The sequence below is a fragment of the Eriocheir sinensis genome, chromosome 27 (genome assembly GCF_024679095.1).
Source record: "Eriocheir sinensis breed Jianghai 21 chromosome 27, ASM2467909v1, whole genome shotgun sequence".
Lineage (NCBI taxonomy): Eukaryota > Metazoa > Arthropoda > Malacostraca > Decapoda > Varunidae > Eriocheir > Eriocheir sinensis.
Window position 1 is genome coordinate 7,707,003 of NC_066535.1, and position 22,333 is coordinate 7,729,335.

At 39.7% G+C, this 22,333-nt stretch overlaps 2 protein-coding genes across 4 annotated transcripts; both read right to left on the reverse strand.

Moving 5' to 3' along the window:
• Positions 1-3,408, reverse strand: LOC127004061 (uncharacterized). The gene is made up of 2 exons (XM_050871359.1): positions 3,241-3,408; positions 1-631 (listed from the first exon to the last, which is right to left on the reverse strand). Exons 1-2 carry the CDS (start codon positions 3,307-3,309, stop codon positions 206-208), a joined length of 495 nt encoding a protein of 164 aa, XP_050727316.1. The 5' UTR covers positions 3,310-3,408; the 3' UTR covers positions 1-205.
• A 5,870-nt stretch (positions 3,409-9,278) lies between these two features.
• LOC127004062 (uncharacterized) lies at positions 9,279-21,776 on the reverse strand. Of its 3 annotated transcripts, none has more exons than XM_050871360.1 (14): positions 21,610-21,776; positions 19,875-20,012; positions 19,361-19,546; positions 18,750-18,932; positions 17,315-18,124; positions 16,783-16,975; positions 15,409-15,526; positions 14,676-14,960; positions 14,096-14,188; positions 13,512-13,562; positions 13,119-13,259; positions 12,365-12,604; positions 11,717-11,881; positions 9,279-11,378 (listed from the first exon to the last, which is right to left on the reverse strand). In XM_050871360.1, the coding sequence occupies exons 2-14, from the start codon at positions 19,999-20,001 to the stop codon at positions 11,157-11,159; spliced, it is 2,814 nt and encodes a 937-aa protein (XP_050727317.1). In that variant the 5' UTR covers positions 20,002-20,012; positions 21,610-21,776; the 3' UTR covers positions 9,279-11,156. The 3 variants fall into 3 exon arrangements, with proteins under 3 accessions (XP_050727317.1, XP_050727318.1, XP_050727319.1); XM_050871361.1 differs by lacking the exon at positions 21,610-21,776 and adding an exon at positions 21,183-21,587; XM_050871362.1 differs by lacking the exon at positions 21,610-21,776 and having other exon boundaries at positions 19,863-20,004.
• Positions 21,777-22,333: the final 557 nt, after the last annotated feature.

Below are 22,333 nucleotides of genomic sequence, written 5' to 3' on the forward strand. Positions count from 1 at the left end.
TTAACTTCATGATTTATTGATGAAAAGTGAGTAGACGACTAACACTGAATATCAGCCTGGCGTCAACATTCAATACAATGAAATCACGCAAACGAATCTCATAAAGCAATATGAAATTAACCTTTATTCAAGTTAACATACATGTTCCTACACTAAACAATGCAATGACTGCTGCTATGGTTCTTTCAAGTGCGTGGTAGGAATGTTACAACTGGCCAGAGTTGGCAATAACAATCTTGGCGGAGGTGCTGCCATTAGGTGTACCGTATCCCTCAACCTGGCGAACAACATCCATGCCCTCAACAACACTCCCGAAGACAACGTGCTTGCCATCCAGCCAGGCAGTCTTGACAGTACACAGGAAGAACTGGGAACCATTGGTGTTGGGTCCAGCATTGGCCATGGACAGAATGCCAGGGCCAGTGTGACGAAGGGTGAAGTTCTCATCGGCAAACTTTGAGCCATAGATGGACTTCCCACCTGTGCCATTGCCAGCAGTGAAGTCGCCACCTTGACACATGAAGTTGGGGATCACACGATGGAAGGCGCAACCCTTGTAGCCGAAGCCCTTCTCCCCAGTGCACAGGGCACGGAAGTTCTCAGCAGTCTTGGGTACAACATCAGCACGCAGCTGCAAAAGATTAGTGCTGTTTTAGATAACCTTTCATAGCCATCGGTATACCAGTCAAATAATTAAAGGAACCTTGACTTGATACGTGTATAAATCTGTATATATGTAAATTGGGAAAGAAAGGTGAAGGGAAACAAAGAAAAAGAATATGTAGTGTGATTGCACCTAATCAATCAATAACACATATGCTATGGAGCAAGTTCTCTTGCCTATAATATAATGCTACTCATGGGGAACCCCTCCAAGCAAGCCTCCATGCAGGCCAAGTAACTCATGGTAGAATTAATCAGCTTGCTCAAGCTGCAAGTTTTGTGGATGCCCCAATTAGCCTTCCTTCTCCATTCCATTGTACTTAGTGCAGGTCAACTATTACAAATGAGTAGGGAGGTAATTATCATTTGTGGTTGGAGGGAAACCATTTCATCTACAATAAAGTCTTATGACAACTATGCCCTAAAACAAAGAACATGTTAACCAATAACTACAACCCTTGCATCTATGAATATATACTTTGCAGTAACTGTCACTGAACAATAAGAGCACCAAGTTACAATGAGATTAAGGAAGATAACCAAAACTACATCACGCAGAATCAGACAGTTATGACCATGATAGATGCACTTGTATTGATAATGCATTCAACTTATTTATCTCAAAACAGGGTAACTGGTAGCTAGGCATGCTAACCACTAGACCAGGGAGGCATCTAGGGTAACTTATACACACACACACACATATAAATATATATATATATATATATATATATATATATATATATGTATATATATATATATATATATATATATATATATATATATATATATATATATATATATATATATATATAAATATATATATATATATATATATATATATATATATATATATATATATATATATATATATATATATATCTATATATATATATATATATATATATATATATAGATATATATATATATATATATACATATATATATATATATATATATATATATATATATATATATATATATATATATATATATATATATATATATATATATATATATATATATATATATATATATATATATATATATATATATAAATATATATATATATATATATATATATATATATATATATATATATATATATATATATATATATATATATATAAAATTTAAATATATATATATATATATATATATATATATATATATATATATATATATAAATTATATATATATATAAATATATATATATATATATATATATATATATATACTATATATATATATGTATAAATATATCCAAGGTTCCCCAATTGAAAACTTCAAATAAGAAAATCATCTGCACCAATCCTGAGAGAAGCCCAGTTTCAGGGTTCATCCTCCTCCTGGTTGTTCCAAGCTTAGTAACCAGAACCAACCAACCATGTTCTCATATCCTGTGTGGCTTCACAGGTTGCCAACCAGTTTATTTTATTAAAGGTCTGAAATTTTACTATAAAAATAAACTCCATACAAAACATCCCATTTAATAGGTTGTTATAAATGCTAAGTTTCGACAGCTAGATCTTTTCAAAAGGTTCACAATTTCTGAACAGATGAACATTGAAAGAAACCATACCAACAACCTCCATTGAGGCCACCATACTAAGTGATTTTTTTTTTTTTTGTATATTAGTCCTATGGAACTAATAAATGGGATTTATAAATGTAAAGAGAAACGGTCAAAACATTCATTTAATAAAAACTGAAATTACATGCAGCATTTTTTCAGGTATAGTCAATTTGCAGATCTTAATATATATACTAGCAGAAATAAACAGCTTAGCAACAGTAACCGGTACTTAATCGTACCTGGAGTGCGTGCTCCCTATCTCTCTCGGCTTAAAACGGATGCCAACGTCACCCTAAACACTAGAGCACCGTAGGGCGTCACTCCTTATCCTGGCGTCCTGTTACATTCCCAGCCATCCTCGATATACGGTGAGATACTTCCGCATGACAAGGCATTTCTTCTATTACTTCTGCAAATTGTTACTCCCAAGTCGACTGTACATCTCGAGTACCACAAAGCGTCACTATCTACTCCGGCGTCCTGTTACATGCCCAGCCTTCACCACAGGATATTATCCGTTGAAATACTTCATGAACAGCCATTCCCAATAATACTTCTGAAACACTTTTTTTCCCTCCGAAAGTCGCCCGTATTGCTCAAGTACAGTAAGGCGTCACTACCCGTTCCGGCGTCCATTTACAAGACCAGCCTTCACCCAGGGATATCTTGTGATGAAACACTTCCACAAATTAAAATAACAAGCCATGCATTAAAACAACTTCTAAGAAATATTTATTGCCGCCACCCCATGACCATCCATACCGTATGGCGTCCCTCCCTATTCCGGCGTTTTACCATGTCCACCCCATGCCACTGACTGATAACGGCTAACACACTCCTATAAGACATTAAAACCTAAATGTCATCCCCCAACACGCATGCGAAGTCCCAGAATAAGATCAGCCCCTTGTCATGCCAAGAAGCCGGCATTTTGACAGATGGCACACGAGTCTAATGTTTCGCTTAATTCTACAGCAGGGACAGTGTTATCAGCCGCTTACCTCCATGACAATCCTGCCGACGGGCCGCCCATTGGCAGTGATGTCGAAGAAGACCTGAGGGTTGCCCATGGTGAGCTGCTGGAGTGGAGGAGGTAGACGAGAACCGAACGCCTTGGTGCCTCTGAGGGAAAGAGCGGGAAGGGCCAGGGACGCGCGGAGCGATCTTTGTTCTCCCCGTTGCCGATTGTCCTTCTCTTCCGTTAGGCTTCTTTCTGTGCCTCCCAACAGCTAAACAGAGTGGTAAAGGATCCGTTCGTCTCAGTAAAAATACTCTTGAATGCTCATTTTGTTGTCATTAGGGTAATCTCGAGGTGGGATGTTGCTGTATCCCTTATTGTCGATACTCCTAATGTTCAATGATGACTTGATTTATGTCTTCCAGATGAGTGTGGGGGTATCAGAGGGCTCATTATTCTCAACAAAGATAGCTGAAAATGATTTTATGTTCGTTAATCTCCAAAGGTTGAGGGAACTACTTTGAGCTACGGAGGAGCGTTGCGCGGCAGTAGAATGGAAAATTCCACTACTCCTCCCGCATATTTTAAAGAATAAATCATACAAGGTGTGTCCACTGTCTTTTTTGTGATCTTTCTTCATTTTTAACAATAAGAAAGTAACGTGGGGTAGTCTTATAATTATTTAATGAGAAAAATATATAACATACAATAGGTGTTTGGGCCCTCCCGCCGCCCACTTGACCAATGAGAAACGAGGATCGACACGCCAATACCTGAGATGCGGTGCCATTGGCTGCCGAAAGAGAGGGAACTTAAAGGACAAGAGGGAATTAATTATGAACCTGTATTCGGTTATATCTGAAAGTGTACAGTTCAAACAGATTACAAAGATCAACAACATCCAAAGCCTATGATCCATACAGCCATCACCAACAGGTTATCTGACCCCTAATACCCCACCGTTATTTTTCCGCTTAATTCCATGCCGTAATAAAGGCGATATTGATTGAAAGGGCCAGCAAGCAGCCCTTCTTACCTCTCTCTCTCTCTCTCTCTCTCATGCAGTACTCCTCATCTTCATTAACCCCTTTTAAGGTCTACCTTTAACCTATCACTATATAGACGGTGCTTTAAGATACCCTCACTATGGGCTCTAGGGGTAATGTTACGGAGATAAGCACCGAGGCTATATATATTTATAGTCCTTACCTATTTAAATTTGCAAAGTTTCCTTATTATTAAATCTGTTGCTTGGATAATAGGGCCCTGATAATATATGGGTAGATAGGTAAAGAGGTAAAGTTGGGGCATATGAAACAGCTGCGCGTGGCCTCGGTGCTCCTCTCCGTTATTCGTAAATGATCTGCCTCTACATATATGATATTAACCCACAAACACAACAGGGGAAAAAAATCATGCACCGCTATCCACTCCGGTCGATCGTTGCATGGGGCCTCCAGTGCAAACGGTCAAGGTCATTTTTTTTTCTTTTGTTAAAGGGACGGACCAAAGCGAGGAGACGAGACACCAATGAATGAACAAACAAAAAAATCAGTGTTATTCCAAAATAATAAGATGTTAAAATTATTACGAAATTTTTGTCTGTCTGTATGGCAGTGAGACAGACAGAGAGATGGATAAATGAAGATAGATAGATAAAATATATATATATATATATATATATAGAGAGAGAGAGAGAGAGAGAGAGAGAGAGAGAGAGAGAGAGAGAGAGAGAGACGTACGTACTGGTGGTATACATTAATAATTTAAACTTGAGAGAGAGAGAGAGAGAGAGAGAGAGAGAGAGAGAGAGAGAGAGAGAGAGAGAGAGAGAGAGATTGTGACATGACTGTAGATTTGTTTGTATTGGGTAAGAGAGAACAAGCGGACATGGTACGTAAGACACTGCAGAAGACAATTAAAGTGTTCAAGGGGTAGGCCTATCAAGAACAACACAGCAATTCCAGGTAGATAATTATGTCTGGGTTTAATTAAAGTAATGAAAGAGAAGGGAACAGGAAAACGGTAGAGAGGAGGCGTTTAGCTTGAGGCAGCCCGGACAGGGAGGATGAGATATGCGTAGGCCAGGGGATGGAGGGAGGAGTGGTGACTGAGGAAGGGAAGAGAGGAAAGGGTGGCGTGACGAGGCAGGCAAGAGGGATGTGAGGCGATGCAGTGGATGACAGAAGGTGCGGGAGTGGGTGACCGGGGCGTGGGTGTGGTCCATGCAGGTGGCGGTGGGGTGGCGACAGATGAGAGAGAGAGAGAGAGAGAGAGAGAGAGATTGTGACAGATAAAATTCAAACGGACAAGGAAATCGACATAAATAAGAGAGAGAGAGAGAGAGAGAGAGAGAGAGAGAGAGTAGTGAATGTTACTACATAGCCTCATCACAAAATATAAAGGGTGATAAAAGTATTCAATATTCTCTCTCTCTCTCTCTCTCTCTCTCTCTCTCTCTCTCTCTTACCAGGCACGAAAGCGGGACTAATAATATCATGACAATAGCCCATTGAATGAGATTATCACAAGATTATGCACATCAAATGAGTGACTTAGATAGGAGTAATGATAGGAACGCGAGGAGTATATTATTGTATTATTTGCACCGGGGTGAAAATAAATCAGGTATTCACTGGTAATAAAGCCTTATGGATAACACGAATATGCTCTGCTTGGTAATAGTTCAATATACGTTTAGGGAATTATTATAGAGAAAGGTAGGCTACACAGACAGCTAACTAGAGTGGTTTAGGGAAGGGGAGAGAATACAGACAGAGGGGTAGCTACAAAGACGGTTATCCAGACACTGGTACAGACAGATGGGAAAGCTAGGGTAAAGGTATGGCTGCTCGTGGCCTCGGTGCTCATCTCCGTCGCACTGGCCCTTGTGTCTATGGTGAGATAGAACCCATTTACCCGGGACACACGAGATAGTACAGGCAGCTAACTAGATACAAAGGAAGATACAAAGATAGATACAAAGGAAGGAGTCAGATAGAGACGGCTGACAAGAGAAGCAGGGCAAGATAGTGGACAGGAAGGGGCGTAGTATATAGATGGCTAGGTCGCTAGGTAAAGACAAAGGGGAGAGGGAGAGAGAGGATGGATTGACACAAGTGGAGATAACGTAGAGATAGGCGGCCGTAGAAATAACGGACAAAGAAAAACATACTGAAAGGGTAAAAAAATAAAAATAAAACGGCTAGCCTGAGATATGAAGATAATACTACAGATGGCTAGATAAAAACAGTATATAAGTAGGGGGAGAGAGAGGAGGGACAAGGGACAAGGGAGAAGGGGAGGGGGAGCGGACAAGGGAAGGGAGGAATGGAGAGATTTTTAAGGAAGGGAAAGTACCGTACGAAGGAGAGTCAAGGGAGGAAAGGTGTGTTGTTACGTAGGGAGGAGGAAGAGGAAGGAAGCGGTCAGGGAGGTTCGAGGGGGAAAGGGAGGAAGGGAGAGTGCCGTATACGGAGAGAGGAGGAGGAGGATGGAAGCAGACAAGGGCAAGGGAGGAAGAATGTTGTACTTAACGTGGTTTGCACTCACCTGTGCGGCTTTAGTTACAGCCTTGCACCGGGGCTCGTACAGACAGACAGACAAGCAAGTCGGTTGCTAAGCAGAGTATTCGCTACCCATTTGATGGAAGGACGAAGAAGTAGACGCGGAAGATGGTGGTGACGATGATGATGAACAAATAAAGGAAAAAAAGCAGTAAGAAAAATAAAAATAAAATAAAATAATAATTAGATGAAAAACGTGAAGAAAGTGGCGATGATGACAAAAGCGAAGAACAAGCAGAACAAAAGGAAATAAGAAAACAACTAAGAAAAAAATAAAAGGATGAAAATAATAATAATAATAATAATAATAATAATAATAATAATAATAATAATAATAATAACAACAACAACAATGATAAGAGGAAATGAAGAAGAAAAAGAGAAAGTAGACGAAGATGATGACGATGAAGACAAAGAACAAGCAGAAAAAGAAGAAAAAAAAGAAAACTAAGAAAATAATAAAAAAGAAAGGATTAAGAAAAACTATTTCTCCTCGCCCACCCCCTTCAGTAAGCTTTAGTGGTGTGTACCCGCCAGTCCCTGTGACCACATGTAATTATCTTAAGAGAAAGGAAATGACGGTAACATAATATCGTCATGTATAAATGAATGTCTGTTACAACTTAGATGCACTGAGCGTTTCTTTTTAGAGTTTCAGTTTCTCGTGAGTCAGAAAATTAAATGATGGAGCAACTCTTATATATCAGACTATATATCAGAGAGGGGCTTTTATATATAGCCACGGGTTGCCGCTGAGGTTAGGAATTAAGTAAAAAAAATGATAGCAGAAGGGTGACTATTTTTATAGGCTAAAGGGAATAAATTCATAGACCATAGTCGATATCTAAGGAGGGAAAAATGATCTTGTAGAGAGGGAGTTACGAAGAGCCACGTACTGTGTGTGTGTGTGTGTGTGAGAGAGAGAGAGAGAGAGAGAGAGAGAGAGAAAGATTTACAGAGGAAGAGAAAGTAGACGAATATAACGATGAAGGCGGAGAGCAAACAAACAAACAAACAAACAAAAAACGTTGAGAGAGAGAGAGAGAGAGAGAGAGAGAGAGAGAGCACGGCAATCGCTATCCTGGCTGATAAGATTCCATGCTGCACCACCACCCCGCTGGCAACACTTATAAATCGTTAAAAAATAAATGGCTCCGTGGCTTCAGACCTTCCACGTTAATTTAAAAAGAAAAAAAAAAAAAGATATACAAACTTGATTGATTGGTTCATAAATGAGAGATCCCACTTTCGATTCCCGAGCGGAGTGCAGACAGATGGACAGCCTGTTTTACTAATCATGTACGTAGAGCCACTGCCCAACCAGCCCGGATCACACACACACACTACTGATCAATATTACACACCTATTATAGCATGCAACATCCTACTATCATTATTACTTCTACTACTATATTAATTGCTACTATATATACTGCCGAAGAGGAAAAAGATGATAGTATAGTAGTGATAGTGGTTGTTGTTATTGCTTGCCTCCCTCAGCAGACAGCCATGCAGACACCTCGTGCAAGTGGCGCCCCTGACATTCTTGTGCCCCAGCCTCACCCCGCGGCGCCCCCGCTTTCCCCGCCCCGGCCAGCGCCACGCCCGGCCACGCTGCCCACACGCCGCTTGCCAACACTGGGACAGTGTCATATTTTTATTTTATTTTACTTTGATCCTGCTTTTGTATTACTGCCAACCAACCATGCGCCAGCCGGTTTTACAGTTTGACATGCTGAGCTAGTAGTTCGATATTCTCCTTCTACTACTACTACTACTACTACTACTGCTATTATCCAACCATGCGCCAGCCGGTTTTACAGTTTGACATGCTGGGCTAGTAGTTCGATATTCTACTACTACTATTACTACTACTACTACTATTACTATTATCCAACCATGCGCCTGCCGGTTTTATAGTTTGACATGCTGAGCTAGTAGTTCGATATTCTCCTTCGTCTACTACTACTACTACTACTGCTACTGTTATCCAGCCATGGGTCTGCCGGTTTTATAGTTTGACATATTAAGCTAGTAGTTCGAATCTTCTTCGTCTACTACTACTATTACTACTACTACTACAACTACTACTAAAAGTCCTTTCGCTGTGATCGGAAAATGAAATAGTTAAAAAAATAAGCTAAAGAAAGGGCAGAGTTCAGGAATCAAAGATCGAGTTACTCAGCTAATCTGCAAATAACCAGTTTGCACAATGTGTATGCAGTTGCAGAGAAAATCTAAATCTAAATAAGTGAGTGGTCAGTAACCCCTCCCATGAGAGACTACTGACTAATAATACCACGATCCGCCTCCAGCTCTCTCTCACACACACACACACACACAACACACTCTTCAAGGTTTCACTTCCCTAAAACTATTAAGCAAGGGACTGTGCAATAAAGTCGAGGAAGGCGGATCTTGCTGGCTCGCCCCCACAACCACACCATTTTTGTTCACGGTGCATGATGAAATCGATGTGAGTTGCGTCACTGAGGTGGGCTACATATTACATTGATTGATTGATTGATAGTTTATTGTTGCAGGTAAACAACAAGGGAGAAGGGAGGAACATGCCATCCCAACCCCCAGGCAGGACAGAGTGTGATTATACAACTATTAATACATGTGTAGGTAGCACCATGAAATTAAAAAGATACAATGGTAGGAAGGAAAGCACAACAAGGGAGGGGGTTTGAAAGAAACATATCTGGTATAACAACAGCTCCCTGCATGGTTTGGTGAATGAAATTAATAATGAAACTATTATTTTATCTTGGTTTTCATCCTATCATGACATATGGATAACAATGGATGTTGACAAGTTTCTGGGAAGGAAATAGAGGAGTGCCCAACAACGAATGGAGAGACCAATGCTGGGAATCAATATGATGCATAAGGAAAACTGCAAATGGATAAGAGAACAAATAAATGTGGAAACATAATAAAGGAATTTTAAAGGATCATGTTCATGACATATTATGTAAAAGAGAGAGCAATGGATTGAGAAAAAGTCACAGCATAAGATATTATTGATATGAAAAAGACCTAAGGAGAGGAATAAAGTATATAGAACATTTACATTGAGGCTGAATACTACCGAGGCACATGATAGAAATGAATGGTAATTTGTAGGAGAGGCATGTGTCCTGCTGTGTACTGCCACAGGCTGCTGCTGCTGATGATGATTATGGCAACTCAACATGTCATCTTTACACACACACACACACACACACACACACACACACACGAAAAAAAAAAAAAAAAAAAAAAAAACTCAGAAACCTGCAACAGAAAATACTGCACTTATTGATCAATTTGTAACACTTGATCAAAGAACATGTTATTTAAAGAATCAATCAAAAGTTATGACAAATTTTATTCATGAATATTAAATTAAACTATGTATGAATATGATGATGGAGCAACAAAAACACATGTTAGTAAAGGCACTGAGATAGCTCCTTGGAGAACTGAGTATCTCCATAACATGGTGGCCTAAAACTTGAATTCTTTCAAGAAGGAAGTATCAAGACACCTCTCCATCTAAAACTAACCTTCTCTTTTGACCATTTAATTTAATTTTCTCTTACAGGAGCCTTAGTGGGCTTTTTTTCTGACCTTGAGCTGCTTTCACTACTGTAAAAAGAAGCTGCCCATTAGCCAGATATGAAAGCCATGGCAGGCACTAATGTTTATCCATCTATCAATAGCTCTGACACACCATGTTTTCTCTCTCTAGGAGCTTTACTTGAGGGGATAACCAGATCAGGGCAGGCTAGTCTTCACCTCTCCATTTATGCACTCCCATTCATACATCATTCACACCCTCTCACCTCTCACTAGCCACAATGAGTTTGGAAAGTCTCTAATTACTCACAGCTCTGTCATCTTTGTAATTTCTTCATGATTCCTTCATCTGTGTTCATATGTATAACACTCACACCCTCTCACCTCTTACTGGCCATAATGAGTCTGGAAAGTCTCTAATTACTCACAGCTCTTTCATCATTGTAGTTTCTTCATCATTCCTTCCTCATAATTCCTTCAACATTCCTTCCTCATAGTTCCTTCACTTTATTTTTTTGAACAACACTCACACCCTCTCACTGGCCCTCATGCATCTGAAGTTCTGAACAGTCTCTAATTCCTCACAGTTCTTTTATCTTTGTAGTTTTTCATCATTCCTTCCCCATAGTACCTACACCAGTCCTTCCTTGTAGTTTCTTCATCTGGGGTCATTTGTACAACACTCACACCCTCTCACCTCTTGTTGTCATTTATGAATCTAGTCTCTTATTTCTCCTTTCATCTAGAGCTGGTCAAACAACTCACCTCTCATTTCTGACTAGCTTTTATGAGTCTGAAAAGTCTGTAATTTCTCATACTAGTTCCCTCATCTGGGGCGAAGGTCCTTTCTTTGTCTGGAGAAGGTTAGAATGGCTTTGAGAAGTGATGGAGGAGTTCTTGGAGGGAGCGTTGCTATGGTTCTCATCAGGAGGTCTTCATTTATGGTTACAGGGCACGGAGAGGTCACAGTCAGCCCTGGTTTGTTATTAGACTCTTTTATATATTCCTCCAGGGCTGCCATTGCCGCCTCTTGATACACGGCTGTTATCTATTGTGGTTAGAAAACAGAGATGACAGTCAGGAAGTGCAATATTACATCTGGAATGATTAATATGCTGTGAGTTCCTTTTCAATGATACTAAGCAGATGCTATGTAATAAATAAATACCTCTTCAATCTGTCTTGCAACTTCTGTTTCCTCCCAAAGGCCACATCTGCATCAATACTTTTACATCCATGCCTGCTAACTGAGGGGACTCTATTTGGGTCTATATTAACTTTTTATTCTCCCTTGATGCCCTTTCATGGTTCTCAATAATCATAACTGGTGACAAAGACAGAGAAATAGCATGACTTGGATGTATACTGAATTAGAATCATGCTTACCTCAGCTCCTGAATAACCCTCCGTGGCCTCACTCAGCCTGGGTATGCACACCGACCCTTCCTGTGGCACATTCCTGAGCAGGCCGGTCCAGATGGCATAGCGACTTTCATGGTCTGGCAAGTCCACGTGGATGACTTGCTCAAAGAAGCCGGGCCTCAAAAGTGCCTGGAATAGGGGGATGATAATAATGGTGAGGGTGGAAAAGAATAAAATGAAAGGAACTTTATGAATAACAAAACCTTTTTAGCACAAATGGTGGAAGATAATGCTTCATTGTAAATACTTTAATCTTTGGTAGGAGTGGAAGAGAATAATTTGTGAGGAACTTTAAGTAAAACAACAACTTTTTAGCAGGGGATATGAAACACCCAACACATACAACATTTGGGAAAAGTGTCATTAAGTTTTGGCATGCATTTCATTAAATAAAAAATGCTCTTGGTAAATCAAAATAACTTACTTGTCAATACTGGCATTCTAAAAATTGTTGCAGACTATAATAACTGCACCAAGTAATTACAGATATTGATTAATAGTATATTCTCTATTTTGTACACATCTTTTCCCTTTCCCTGTTTTTATAAATGTCACTGGGCAAATTAAAACAATTCATCTTTTTCTTCTTCTCATCACAATGGTGCTCCTTACCTCATCCACGGCATGAGGTCTGTTTGTGGCCCCGATAACCATGACTCTTCTCTGTACACCTTTTTGCGCCATAAGGGTCAAGAGCTCAGACACAAGCCCCCCGTCGCCACCCCGCTCCCCGCACAGGCTGTCCACTTCGTCCATGAACACCACTGAGGGCGATGCCTGCTGGGCTCGCACAAACACCTGGCTGAGTGACTTCTCTGTTTCACCAACGTATTTTGACAACAGATTGGAACACTGAAGAGAAAACAAAACAGAGAAAGTGAGAATCCTGAATGATAATATGAAATAGACATTATACACATTCATAAAACACTCAAGTGATTTTTCTGTCTATACACATATTTTGACAACAGACTGGAACACAGAGAAGAAAACAAGAGAAAAATCTAAGTATCCTGAATTATAACATGCAATTGTATATGTGCACTCCTTTTGCTTCTCTTTATTTTGTGTATGCCATTTTTCTATATGCCTAAGGGAGGGATAAAACTATTATTATTATTATATACATTCTTACAACACTCCTACATAATTGGATTAGGAACTTGCACACCAGGCTTGTCATCTAACTATGTGAGCCAATTTTTGCTGAAACAAACCAACAAGGCTGATATATGTGTTGTGACTAATTGAACAAAGACATCTAAACAGACAAGTATACAGACAGATACACAAATAGACAAACTAGATCAACAAGCAGACAGAGAGATGTGTTAATAGCTACCAATCCTCAATGTATACAACTGACCTTAAGAGGGAAGAAGCTATAACTTGTTTCATGGACGAGAGCCCTGACAAACATGGTCTTGGAACACCCTGGTGGGCCATACAGCAGCACCCCTTTCAGCGGGTGCTTCTCCGGATCAGAGGAATGCAGGTTGATGATGGTCTGAAAGGGAAAGTGCTGGATAAGATTGTTTACTTAAATAATGTGAAGCTGTATCATAACACTATATTGTAACTGTATAACAATGATTAGTAATGTAAAGCTACTGTAATACCAAGGTGTGATGGATGTAAAAATGTTGATACCGTAATATCAGAACTGCTATTCGAATAAAGGGTGTTTACCAGTTTGTACACACTATTCCAATTCAGAGAGGGAAGAAGGGTTATTATGCAAAGTATCAAAACACTTTACCTGCAGCTTTGTTTTGATGTTTTCATATCCCCAAATGTCCTGCCACTTTACCTGCAAAAACAAAGGTTACCATCTCTTACTAAGGCAGGGCAGAAGTTAAGACGGCTGTGTAACCATTCTGTTGTAGGCAAAAATAGCTGAAGAAACCCAGTCCCTCTTGCAGGAAGTAGATCCCTTTCAGTTATCTTTTATGAAATAGAGTGAAATTCAAGAATCTGTGGCATTCTTAATGGTAAAAGATACCTGAGAAGATAACCATACAAATAACAAGTAAATTACGAAGGCACTGCAGAGACCACTGACTTCCTTGAAATGGCCGGGAATATCAAGACACCTCTCCATGCAAAATTGACCTCTCTTTTGGCCACTCATTTCTACTTTTGTTTTTTTAAAGGAGCAGTGGTCAGTGGGCTTCTTTTATTTATTCATTTTTTATCTAGAGCTGCTTCCTTTACTGTATATAAAAAAAAAAAAAAAAAATAAATAAATAAAAAAAAAATTTAAAAAATCATATCCCTTTTGCAAATCATGACCAGTCAGTAAGAGTATGATATCACTATAAAAACTATTCACCCAGAGCTCACCATCGACACGGCTGAGTAGTTGTGGCGCAGCATCGCTGGGACAATATTCTGCATGCCATCACAAATGTCTCCTCTTGATAACCTCAGCTCTTCCTGTGGGCACCAAACCAACATCATCTTTAATAACTGCTTATACTTGCTACATAACCAGGAGGGAAGGGTTGAAATTCACTACAACAGGATATCTAATAGAGGGAGAAGAGATGATCATGCAGAGAGTAAGGAAACTATGTAGGAAACTATCTGAAACTTTGTAGCTCTTAATGTATCTGAAACCATGTCGTTCTTACCCTATCTGAAACTTTGAAGCCTATCTGAATCTATGTAGCTCTTACCCTATCTAAACCTGTGTAGCCTATCTGAAACTGTGTAGATCTCACCCTTTCTGAAAGCATGTAGTTCTCACCCTATCTGAAAGTATGTAGCTCTCGCCCTATCTGAAACTATGTAGCCTATCTGAATCTATGTAGCTCTCACCCTATCTGAAACTATGTAGCTCTCACTCTATCTGAAAGAATGTAGTTCTCAGCCTATTTGAAAGTCCACATGAAAATTATAAACTACTTCAGGCGTGCTGTACCTTCTCCTTGGTCCTCTTCACACAGGCCAGCCAAGCACATCTTACAAGCACACTCAAATCAGCTCCAGAAAACCCATAAGCTTTCCTGGCTAGACTCGTAATGTCATGATTGGTGAGGTCATGGCGTTGGGCTGACATGAGCTGCTGGAATATTCTCTCTCGTTGCCGAGCATCAGGAAGCGGCACCATCAGCTCCCTCTCAAGTCTGCCGGGGCTGCGTAACTTTGTGGCTACTTGGGTTGGCTGGCATGTGGCGGCAACCAAGAACACTGGCTGAGGAGAAGTCTGAGGACACAAAAAATAGTGGCTAATTATACTGGTTTGAGAAGCAACACAATAAATACAATACCAAGGTTAATATTGGAGTATCTAAACACCTCTTATACCAAAACTGACTAGGTCACTCATACCATACTCTTTTTTTGTGGAAACAATGGGGAAATAAGGGCATTAAATGAAAGGAAAGAGAATGATTAGTGGGCTCTTTTGGTTCCTGTTTTTGTTGCCCTTGAGCTGCATCCATGGCTGTAAAAAAAAACTGACTGGGTATACTTAATGAATGGGAAAAGAAAGAAAAGTAAGGACATTAAATGAAAGGAAGAAGAAGAGGAGAGGAGAGAATGCTTAGCGGGCTCTTTTGTCTTCTATTTTTGTTGCCCTTGAGCTGCTTCCATTGCTGAAAAAGAATATCTAACAGAGTATACTTAATAAATGACTGATGATTAACTCTCACCTGCAGCGTCTGTATTCCTTGCAGGATGGTTGGTGTGAGCACTTTGTCGGCCTGTGACTTGTGGTCTGCTGCTGGACACAAACTCTCCACTTCGTCCAGGAACAACACTGATGGAGCTCTGTTGGAAAAAAAAAATAAATAAAAGGGAAACACAGGCTAGGAAATGATTATTATATTCCTGACTAACTGCATGTATGAGCGGTTTGGGATGGGTGCGACAGTGAAAGGAGTGGAGTGTGGAGTGGTGGAGTGGGTGAAGCGTGGTGCATTGAGATGGTTTGGAGACTTGATGAGAATGGGGGAGAATGAATTCGTGATGAAAGTGTATTAGGGAAGGATTGAGGGTCGGGGTGTCAGGGGAAGACCACTTGTGAAGTAGATCATAGGGTGAGTGAGTATTGGAGCGAGAGAGTTGGAAGTAGCAGGATTGAATTTGCTGAGAGGGAGTGCCAGAACAGGGAGAGATGGAGTCACTTCTGCCGAGGCCACCCCTGAAGGGAAGTTCCCACGAGGGAGCAAGGCGTTGGAGATATAGATTGATAGTTTCACCTACAAGGGTTTCTTCAGAGGAACATGCTTGCAGGTTACCTTGTCCTATAGCTACAATGTTGTCTAGGCCCATTAATAACTAAACAGAGCAGAGCAGGGTGTTGAAGATGGTGGAGGAAATGGAAGTACCTGGAAGGAGACCAGTTGGAAGACCAAGGAGTTCATGGAGAGGAACTGTGCAACAAGATTTGAGAGTGTTTGAAATGTATTAAGGGTTAGAATGGACTGAGCAAGAGGATCACTGAATGTCCGACACCAATAAAGGGAGAAGATGAACTATAATCGAAGAAGACCAGTGGTGTCACCCTCCTGTCCTACTAAATCCTAAACCTTCTGCCTTCTTCTTTAAAATGTGTACCTCTGGATATCCTGAAGAGTTGATCATGATTTCTAATACACAAACTTTTCCAGAAACGGGCTTTTCAATCTTGATCTAATGGCTTTCATCTTTGTGGCATTTTCCCAATATCTAATTCTTTGTGATTTTTGCTCTGTCTGCTTAAAGAGTCTGTCCAAACTGTCCTGCAATTTCCTCCTCCAGCCTTTTCTATCTTTATTTTTACTGCAGTTATGTTTCTTGCTCCTGTTTTCTGTGCTGCCTTCACCCTTTCTTTGTTTTTATCTCCAAAACACACTCCTCAGTGCCACTAAACTTTGTTAGTTCATGTGTAACTCTGCAAGGAACTAATTTTCCTATTCCAAATGCCTATGCTATTTCCCTACCTTGTAGTACTCTACTCTCTATACCTCAGTTGAATATCTCTTCTTCTTTGATCATTGCATACAAATGAGCAAAACTTTATGCCTCTGTCACCATGTTTTTACCTCTTACATGCCGCTGCAAAAGTAAACTGCACGTGCTCCTTTGCTGTCCTTGATGACTCTGACACGCTGGCTTGAGTTATCATGAACAGTGGGACGTCCAGCTCCGCTGCCACCTGATGCACCATGGAGGTTTTGCCTGTCCCAGGCGGGCCGAAGAGCATCACTCCACTCCACCGGCCAAGGAGGGCAGAGCCTGGAAACACAACATAAATGAAGCAGTAACAGTAAAAATATGTCATCATCCCCAATAAGTGTTTGGAAAAAAAAGAAAAATTGAGCAAATATAAAAATGAAAGCATCAGAATAAAGGTTAATAATTTATCTTTATTTTGATAAAATATTTTGAGGCAGGATGCAGCTACTGGCCAACAGGAGGAGGAAGCCAAGGCTGCCATGAAGTACTCATTACATCATGTAATGAGACTAGGAATATGACCAATAATGAAGCATATGATTTTAGGACTGTTAGTATGACTATAATATTTTAAGTTTGTTGTTAATTTTCTGGTTACAAGAATTATTTTATCCATACCTGTTATACCAGACCCAGTGAGTGCAGCTTCCATAATCTTCTTCAAGGTGTAATATGTAGTTTCCTTGCAGTAATCATTCTTATCATTCACTTTAAGCAAGCAGAAATCAGCCTTTTCATCACAAACTTGTTGCAGTATAACTTTTGTGTTCATTCCAGTTCTGACCCAAGAAGTTGTTTTTTTATGCAGACTGTAAGACCCGGTGTCTGTTACACTGCCCTTGATAACTGATATCTCTTTACTGTTTATCTTAGAGGATAAAGTTCCACTATGTTCACTTTCTTCACATGAAACTGTTCTCTTTGGTGTTGATGTTATTAGATTAACAGCAAACTTACTGCCATTACCAGTTTCTTCTAACAGAGGACATTTAAGTGAATAAGGTGATGAGATTTGGAGTTTTGAAACTTTGTCAGTAACTGAGGCTAGAGAACCTTCACATTCATCTATTGTCAATAGTTGGGATGGAATGGTAACACTTCCCTCATTATCTGCATCCTGCCCATAGTTAGATAGTTCACTATCATAAAAAGAATCACTGAGTTTGTAGCCTTGAACTGTAAAAGTAGTGCCATTATTATCATGAGAAGGCAAATGTATCTTGGAGCCAACTTTCATTGTGAACGGTGCACCAAGTGGGAAGCTGCTGTATACAAATGCTTTCACTTGCTTCTCAAAGAAGGATTTTTCATTGTTGGTAAATGTTTTGTTTGCTGTCACTGTCAGTTCATCAACATAACTGACACAGTCAATCTTCTTGACGCACAGCTGACGATGGAGCTTCAGGTCTGGTATATGCCTGGCAGCACCTGAAAATTAGAAAAATAAAACTTAATAATCATGTGGTCACTCAAGAACATGGTGAGGCACATCAACAGTACCCCTCAAAGGGGTTTTATCAAAAGACACTATGGAAATGCACATTAAAAAGAAAAAATATGCACTAATTATGGGCACTAGGCCTATGTGACAACGAGGCAGAGATTGCATGAGATTGTGATTTAAGTCTCCAAAGATTGGCACATTGCTCTGTAATTCTCTGTCTTACATATGTTGGGGTAACAGACTTTCAACCTTATAGTGTTTATACTCTTATGCCTCTAGCTACTGCACTGTGTTTAATAATGATTGTGAAGCAAATAGAGTGAACAGAGAGTACTTCCACAGATCCATCAATTTGTGCATTTTTAATTTTTTGGAGGCAATTATAAAATGCAGTGGAAGCATTTTTTTTTAAATTATAATAATATTTCGCTACTAAGTCCATCCTAAGATCACTTTCGGACTTTAACTTGCTATAAATTTATGCTGTAGAAAATATAATATTAAGATTTTACTGTGAATACTAATATTCTTGGCATTTATCTTTCCCTCTGGCTTGATCTACTGATTGCCATATTTGATGATGAACTTGTCCTTACTAGTCCTTATTACCTTGGTGCACCATGATGTTCCCAAAAGGCACACTCTCCTCAGGAATGGCAAGGAGTGCACAAGACATGCTCCCGGCGGTAACTTCCACGGGTGTGTAGGCTGTGATGTCGCAACGAATCAAATCTCTCTCATTGACCAGAATCACCCGATAGTGCAGAGTTGGTAAGATCTTCTTCAGCCATTCTGAAAAGCACATTGAATGTACTGAAAAGTACAAGCATAAGGTTCCATAATAAACTTTCATCTATATCTTGTTAGAATATATATCCTTGTCTTGATACAAGTTTTTTAACTGTTAGGTATACGTATCTCTACTTCCATTTCTTGCATACTGTTTTCATAAGACTAGTCAATTATTATGTAATGAGTCATTCTACTTCAGTTCTTTTCATGTTTTCATGAGAATTCAAATACTGAATGTTCAGAGACCTATTCTGTTGGAGTAACTGTTCAAAATAACCTACATAAAACTCACAAATTCAAGAGGGTAAAGACAATATAGAGTAGCAAGAGGAACTCCATCACAACTTGGTCAATGGGATCCAGATTTCTGTGTTTAAGTTGTATCTGCAAAGCTCCACGATGTTAGTGCTAAGGGAACAGACACTAACCTGGTTCTGTTACCACGTTTTCATTTCTTCTTTTTTGTTCATACACCTTTTCATCTTTCTTGTTCTGATGAGTACTCTCATTGGCCTTACTCTTTGTGCTCTTTGATGCAGATTTAATAGCTTCACTACCCTTCACTTCTGGCTGTGTCTTTCCAATTACTTTAACATGCCCAAACAATGAAGAACCTGCAATATAAAGTAATAATTAAAAAAATCACTTTAAAATGTAGCACACTCAAGAGTTTGCAATACACTCTTCAGTCTCCAGTCATATGTCCACTGAACACTATGAGCTCTGTATACACCTCATGAAACAGAAGATGTGGGAACTTGAAATGTAACTTTTATGCCTGTAATGTAATGTCAAATATTTTTGTCCTTTTATATAAATAAATGAACTAATAGTTTATACATAACAGTCTATGACAACAGTTCTGATATATGCAATATGAATTTAGGCAACAAACCCAATGTCTATAACCAAAATAATGAGGGCACTCACTTTACCACTTACCAACAATATAAGGATGAGAAAATTGCTTGAGTGACAGTTCATGACATTCTGCCATATGGATCTCCTTAGCATACTGTGGCACCCAAACATCACATTTTAAACATGGAATATACTCATTGGCAGCCATTATTCTTTGATCTGAAAATGTACACACAAGTATAGTGCAAGTTCATTAAAACGTTTTACTCAAGAGTACAATGTTATGTGCCTGCGAGTTTTAATAATATTATTGTTATTATTATTTAACAATCTGTTCAGAGAATTATACTCAACTTTAACATAAATAGTATATGTCATTACTATTTTCTTCTATAGAGTATGGGTGTATAAATATTTTCCACGTAGTAAGTATTGAAGTGCCTAATTAGGTAAAACTTCAGAATTACACCATACTTAAGATGGCTGACCTGGCCACCACTGAACCTGCACAGGGCCCCTCCATGTCTTCTTAAACTAACAACCCCAAGTAAATCAAACTTCTAATACTAACCTATCGCTGCTAGGAACAGTAATCTTACCTCATTGAAATAGCAACCTTTCATCATAACATGGCAACCTATTGCCGCATGTTTAGAGTTGTTAAAATCTGAGATGTGAAGTTGGATTTAAAATTTTTGGGTAAATCTTAAGAATAGCGGCTCCTAGTGGATGTGCATTTAGGGCACGGTGTGGTGATAATTACAACATTTCTAGCACGTATGACGGGGTTTTGACAAGCAGACAGGTGTGTTTAAGTCACAAGATATGTATTTTTCCGTGCGGGCTCTTCCCTTTCTTCACCCCGGAGCTCGGTCTCATTGCCCATCGACTTGGAAGAAATCGTGAGGCCAGTGTGGGAAAATACACCCCTTGTGACATAAACACGCCTGTCCACTTGTCAAAACCCCGTCGTATGTGCTAGAAATGTTGTAACTACCACTGCACTGTGCCCTAAATGTGCACCCGCTAGGAGCCGCTATTCTTACGATTTACCAAATTTTTACTACGACTCAGACTCCAGAAAATTTTAAAGTTGCGACTCCTACTCCACCCCCCTTCCCCTCTTCTGCAGTACAGTGGTAGGCAAATCAAACCCAGCCACACCACACCAGGCCACACAACATCACACATGTCGTAAAGGAGACAGAGTCGGAGATATTTTAATTGGCTCCGACTCCGACTCCTGTCAAAAGTAGGCGTATCCGACTTTACACCCCTGGTTAAAATCTCAGAAAGGAGTAACTTGCAACGGACACAGTTATCAGTGAGTGAGCTGGGTATAGGTCTGGGGTAGTACCGAGTCGTGATGGTCTGGTACGCCCTATTCACCTTGGTAGTGTCCTGCAAGGTGGTCACAGGTGTGATGGCTAATATGTCCTGTTGAGGTAGGCACGGGTGAGGCGGACGGGTGACGGATGTGTATTTTCGCTCACCATGAAAAGAATAAGTATAACAGTGGAAGAGACACAAAAGGACAGAAAAGATAAATGCAAAAATAAAAGTCCGGAGTAAGCTAACATGAAGAAAACATAGGATAAGAAAACAGAAAAGCAAAGTGTACAGAAAGACAGAGTTCAGTGCAGGGGGAAGTATATAAGGGTGCGTAGTGAAGTAACTAGGAGTGCAGTGGTAGGAAAATCAAACCCATACACCACACCACACTACACCAGGCCACACCACATCAGACAACATCACACATGTCGTAAAGGAGAAAGAGTTGGAATATTTTTATTGGGGTATTATCCTAGTATTTTACCTTTACTGGCTCTGACTCCAGCCAAAAGTACCAAGGCGTGAAGTATCTAAGTGTAAAGAAGCGGCAAGGAGGACCGAAGAAGCGATATAAAGCGGGACAGCTCAAAAGAAGAAGAAGAAGAAGACTCAGCAGCAACACATGGCCAGACTTAGTGTTTGTTTACATTGAGGAGTTACGGACCTAAGGCGAGAGACTAGAGGCTACCTACCTACAGAGATTATATAATTTTTATTTCCATAAGTAGGTCAATGAGTATCCAGATCTCATAACTGATGGAAAATATAAACAGCGACAAAGAAATATGTAAATAATATTTCCAAGAAGAGATGGGACGCTGCAGAAAATGGGATGAAAAATGAAGATGATGTTTAACTCTTGAATTAAGCGGATGGACAGGAATGGGATGAGCCGAGCCCTACGAGAGGCCCTCTGTGTTTTATTACATGTGAAGGAATACATGCAACAGCCTCCCTCGCACTGCTCTCACAATCTGATAATCCCACTGCCCATGAAATAATATTAAAATGATAGGAATGGACGGGCTATAACGGGGTAATAGGATATGGAAATTAGTAGAAAAGAAAGAAGTTAAAATGGAAGGTTCGAGAATCTTTCGTATACTTTTCATCACCTACCGTAGCTCCATGGTATATATTTATTTATCTTTGTAGCCTATATCAATTCATTTATTTGCTTTTCTTATGGTTGCTGAGGGTTACAGCTC

Coding starts and splice junctions, on each gene's coding strand:
- LOC127004061 (XM_050871359.1), bottom strand. CDS start 3,309: ATGGGCAACCCTCAGGTCTTCTTCGACATCACTGCCAATGGGCGGCCC. Junction 632..3,240: donor TCGGCAGGATTGTCATGGAG/GTAAGCGGCTGA, acceptor AATCTTTTGCAG/CTGCGTGCTGATGTTGTACC.
- LOC127004062 (XM_050871360.1), bottom strand. CDS start 20,001: ATGGCTGCCAATGAGTATATTCCATGTTTAAAATGTGATGTTTGGGTG. Junction 15,527..16,782: donor TTTGCAGCGGCATGTAAGAG/GTAAAAACATGG, acceptor TTTTTCCAACAG/AGCTCCATCAGTGTTGTTCC. Junction 11,379..11,716: donor AGGGTTATTCAGGAGCTGAG/GTAAGCATGATT, acceptor TAACCACAATAG/ATAACAGCCGTGTATCAAGA.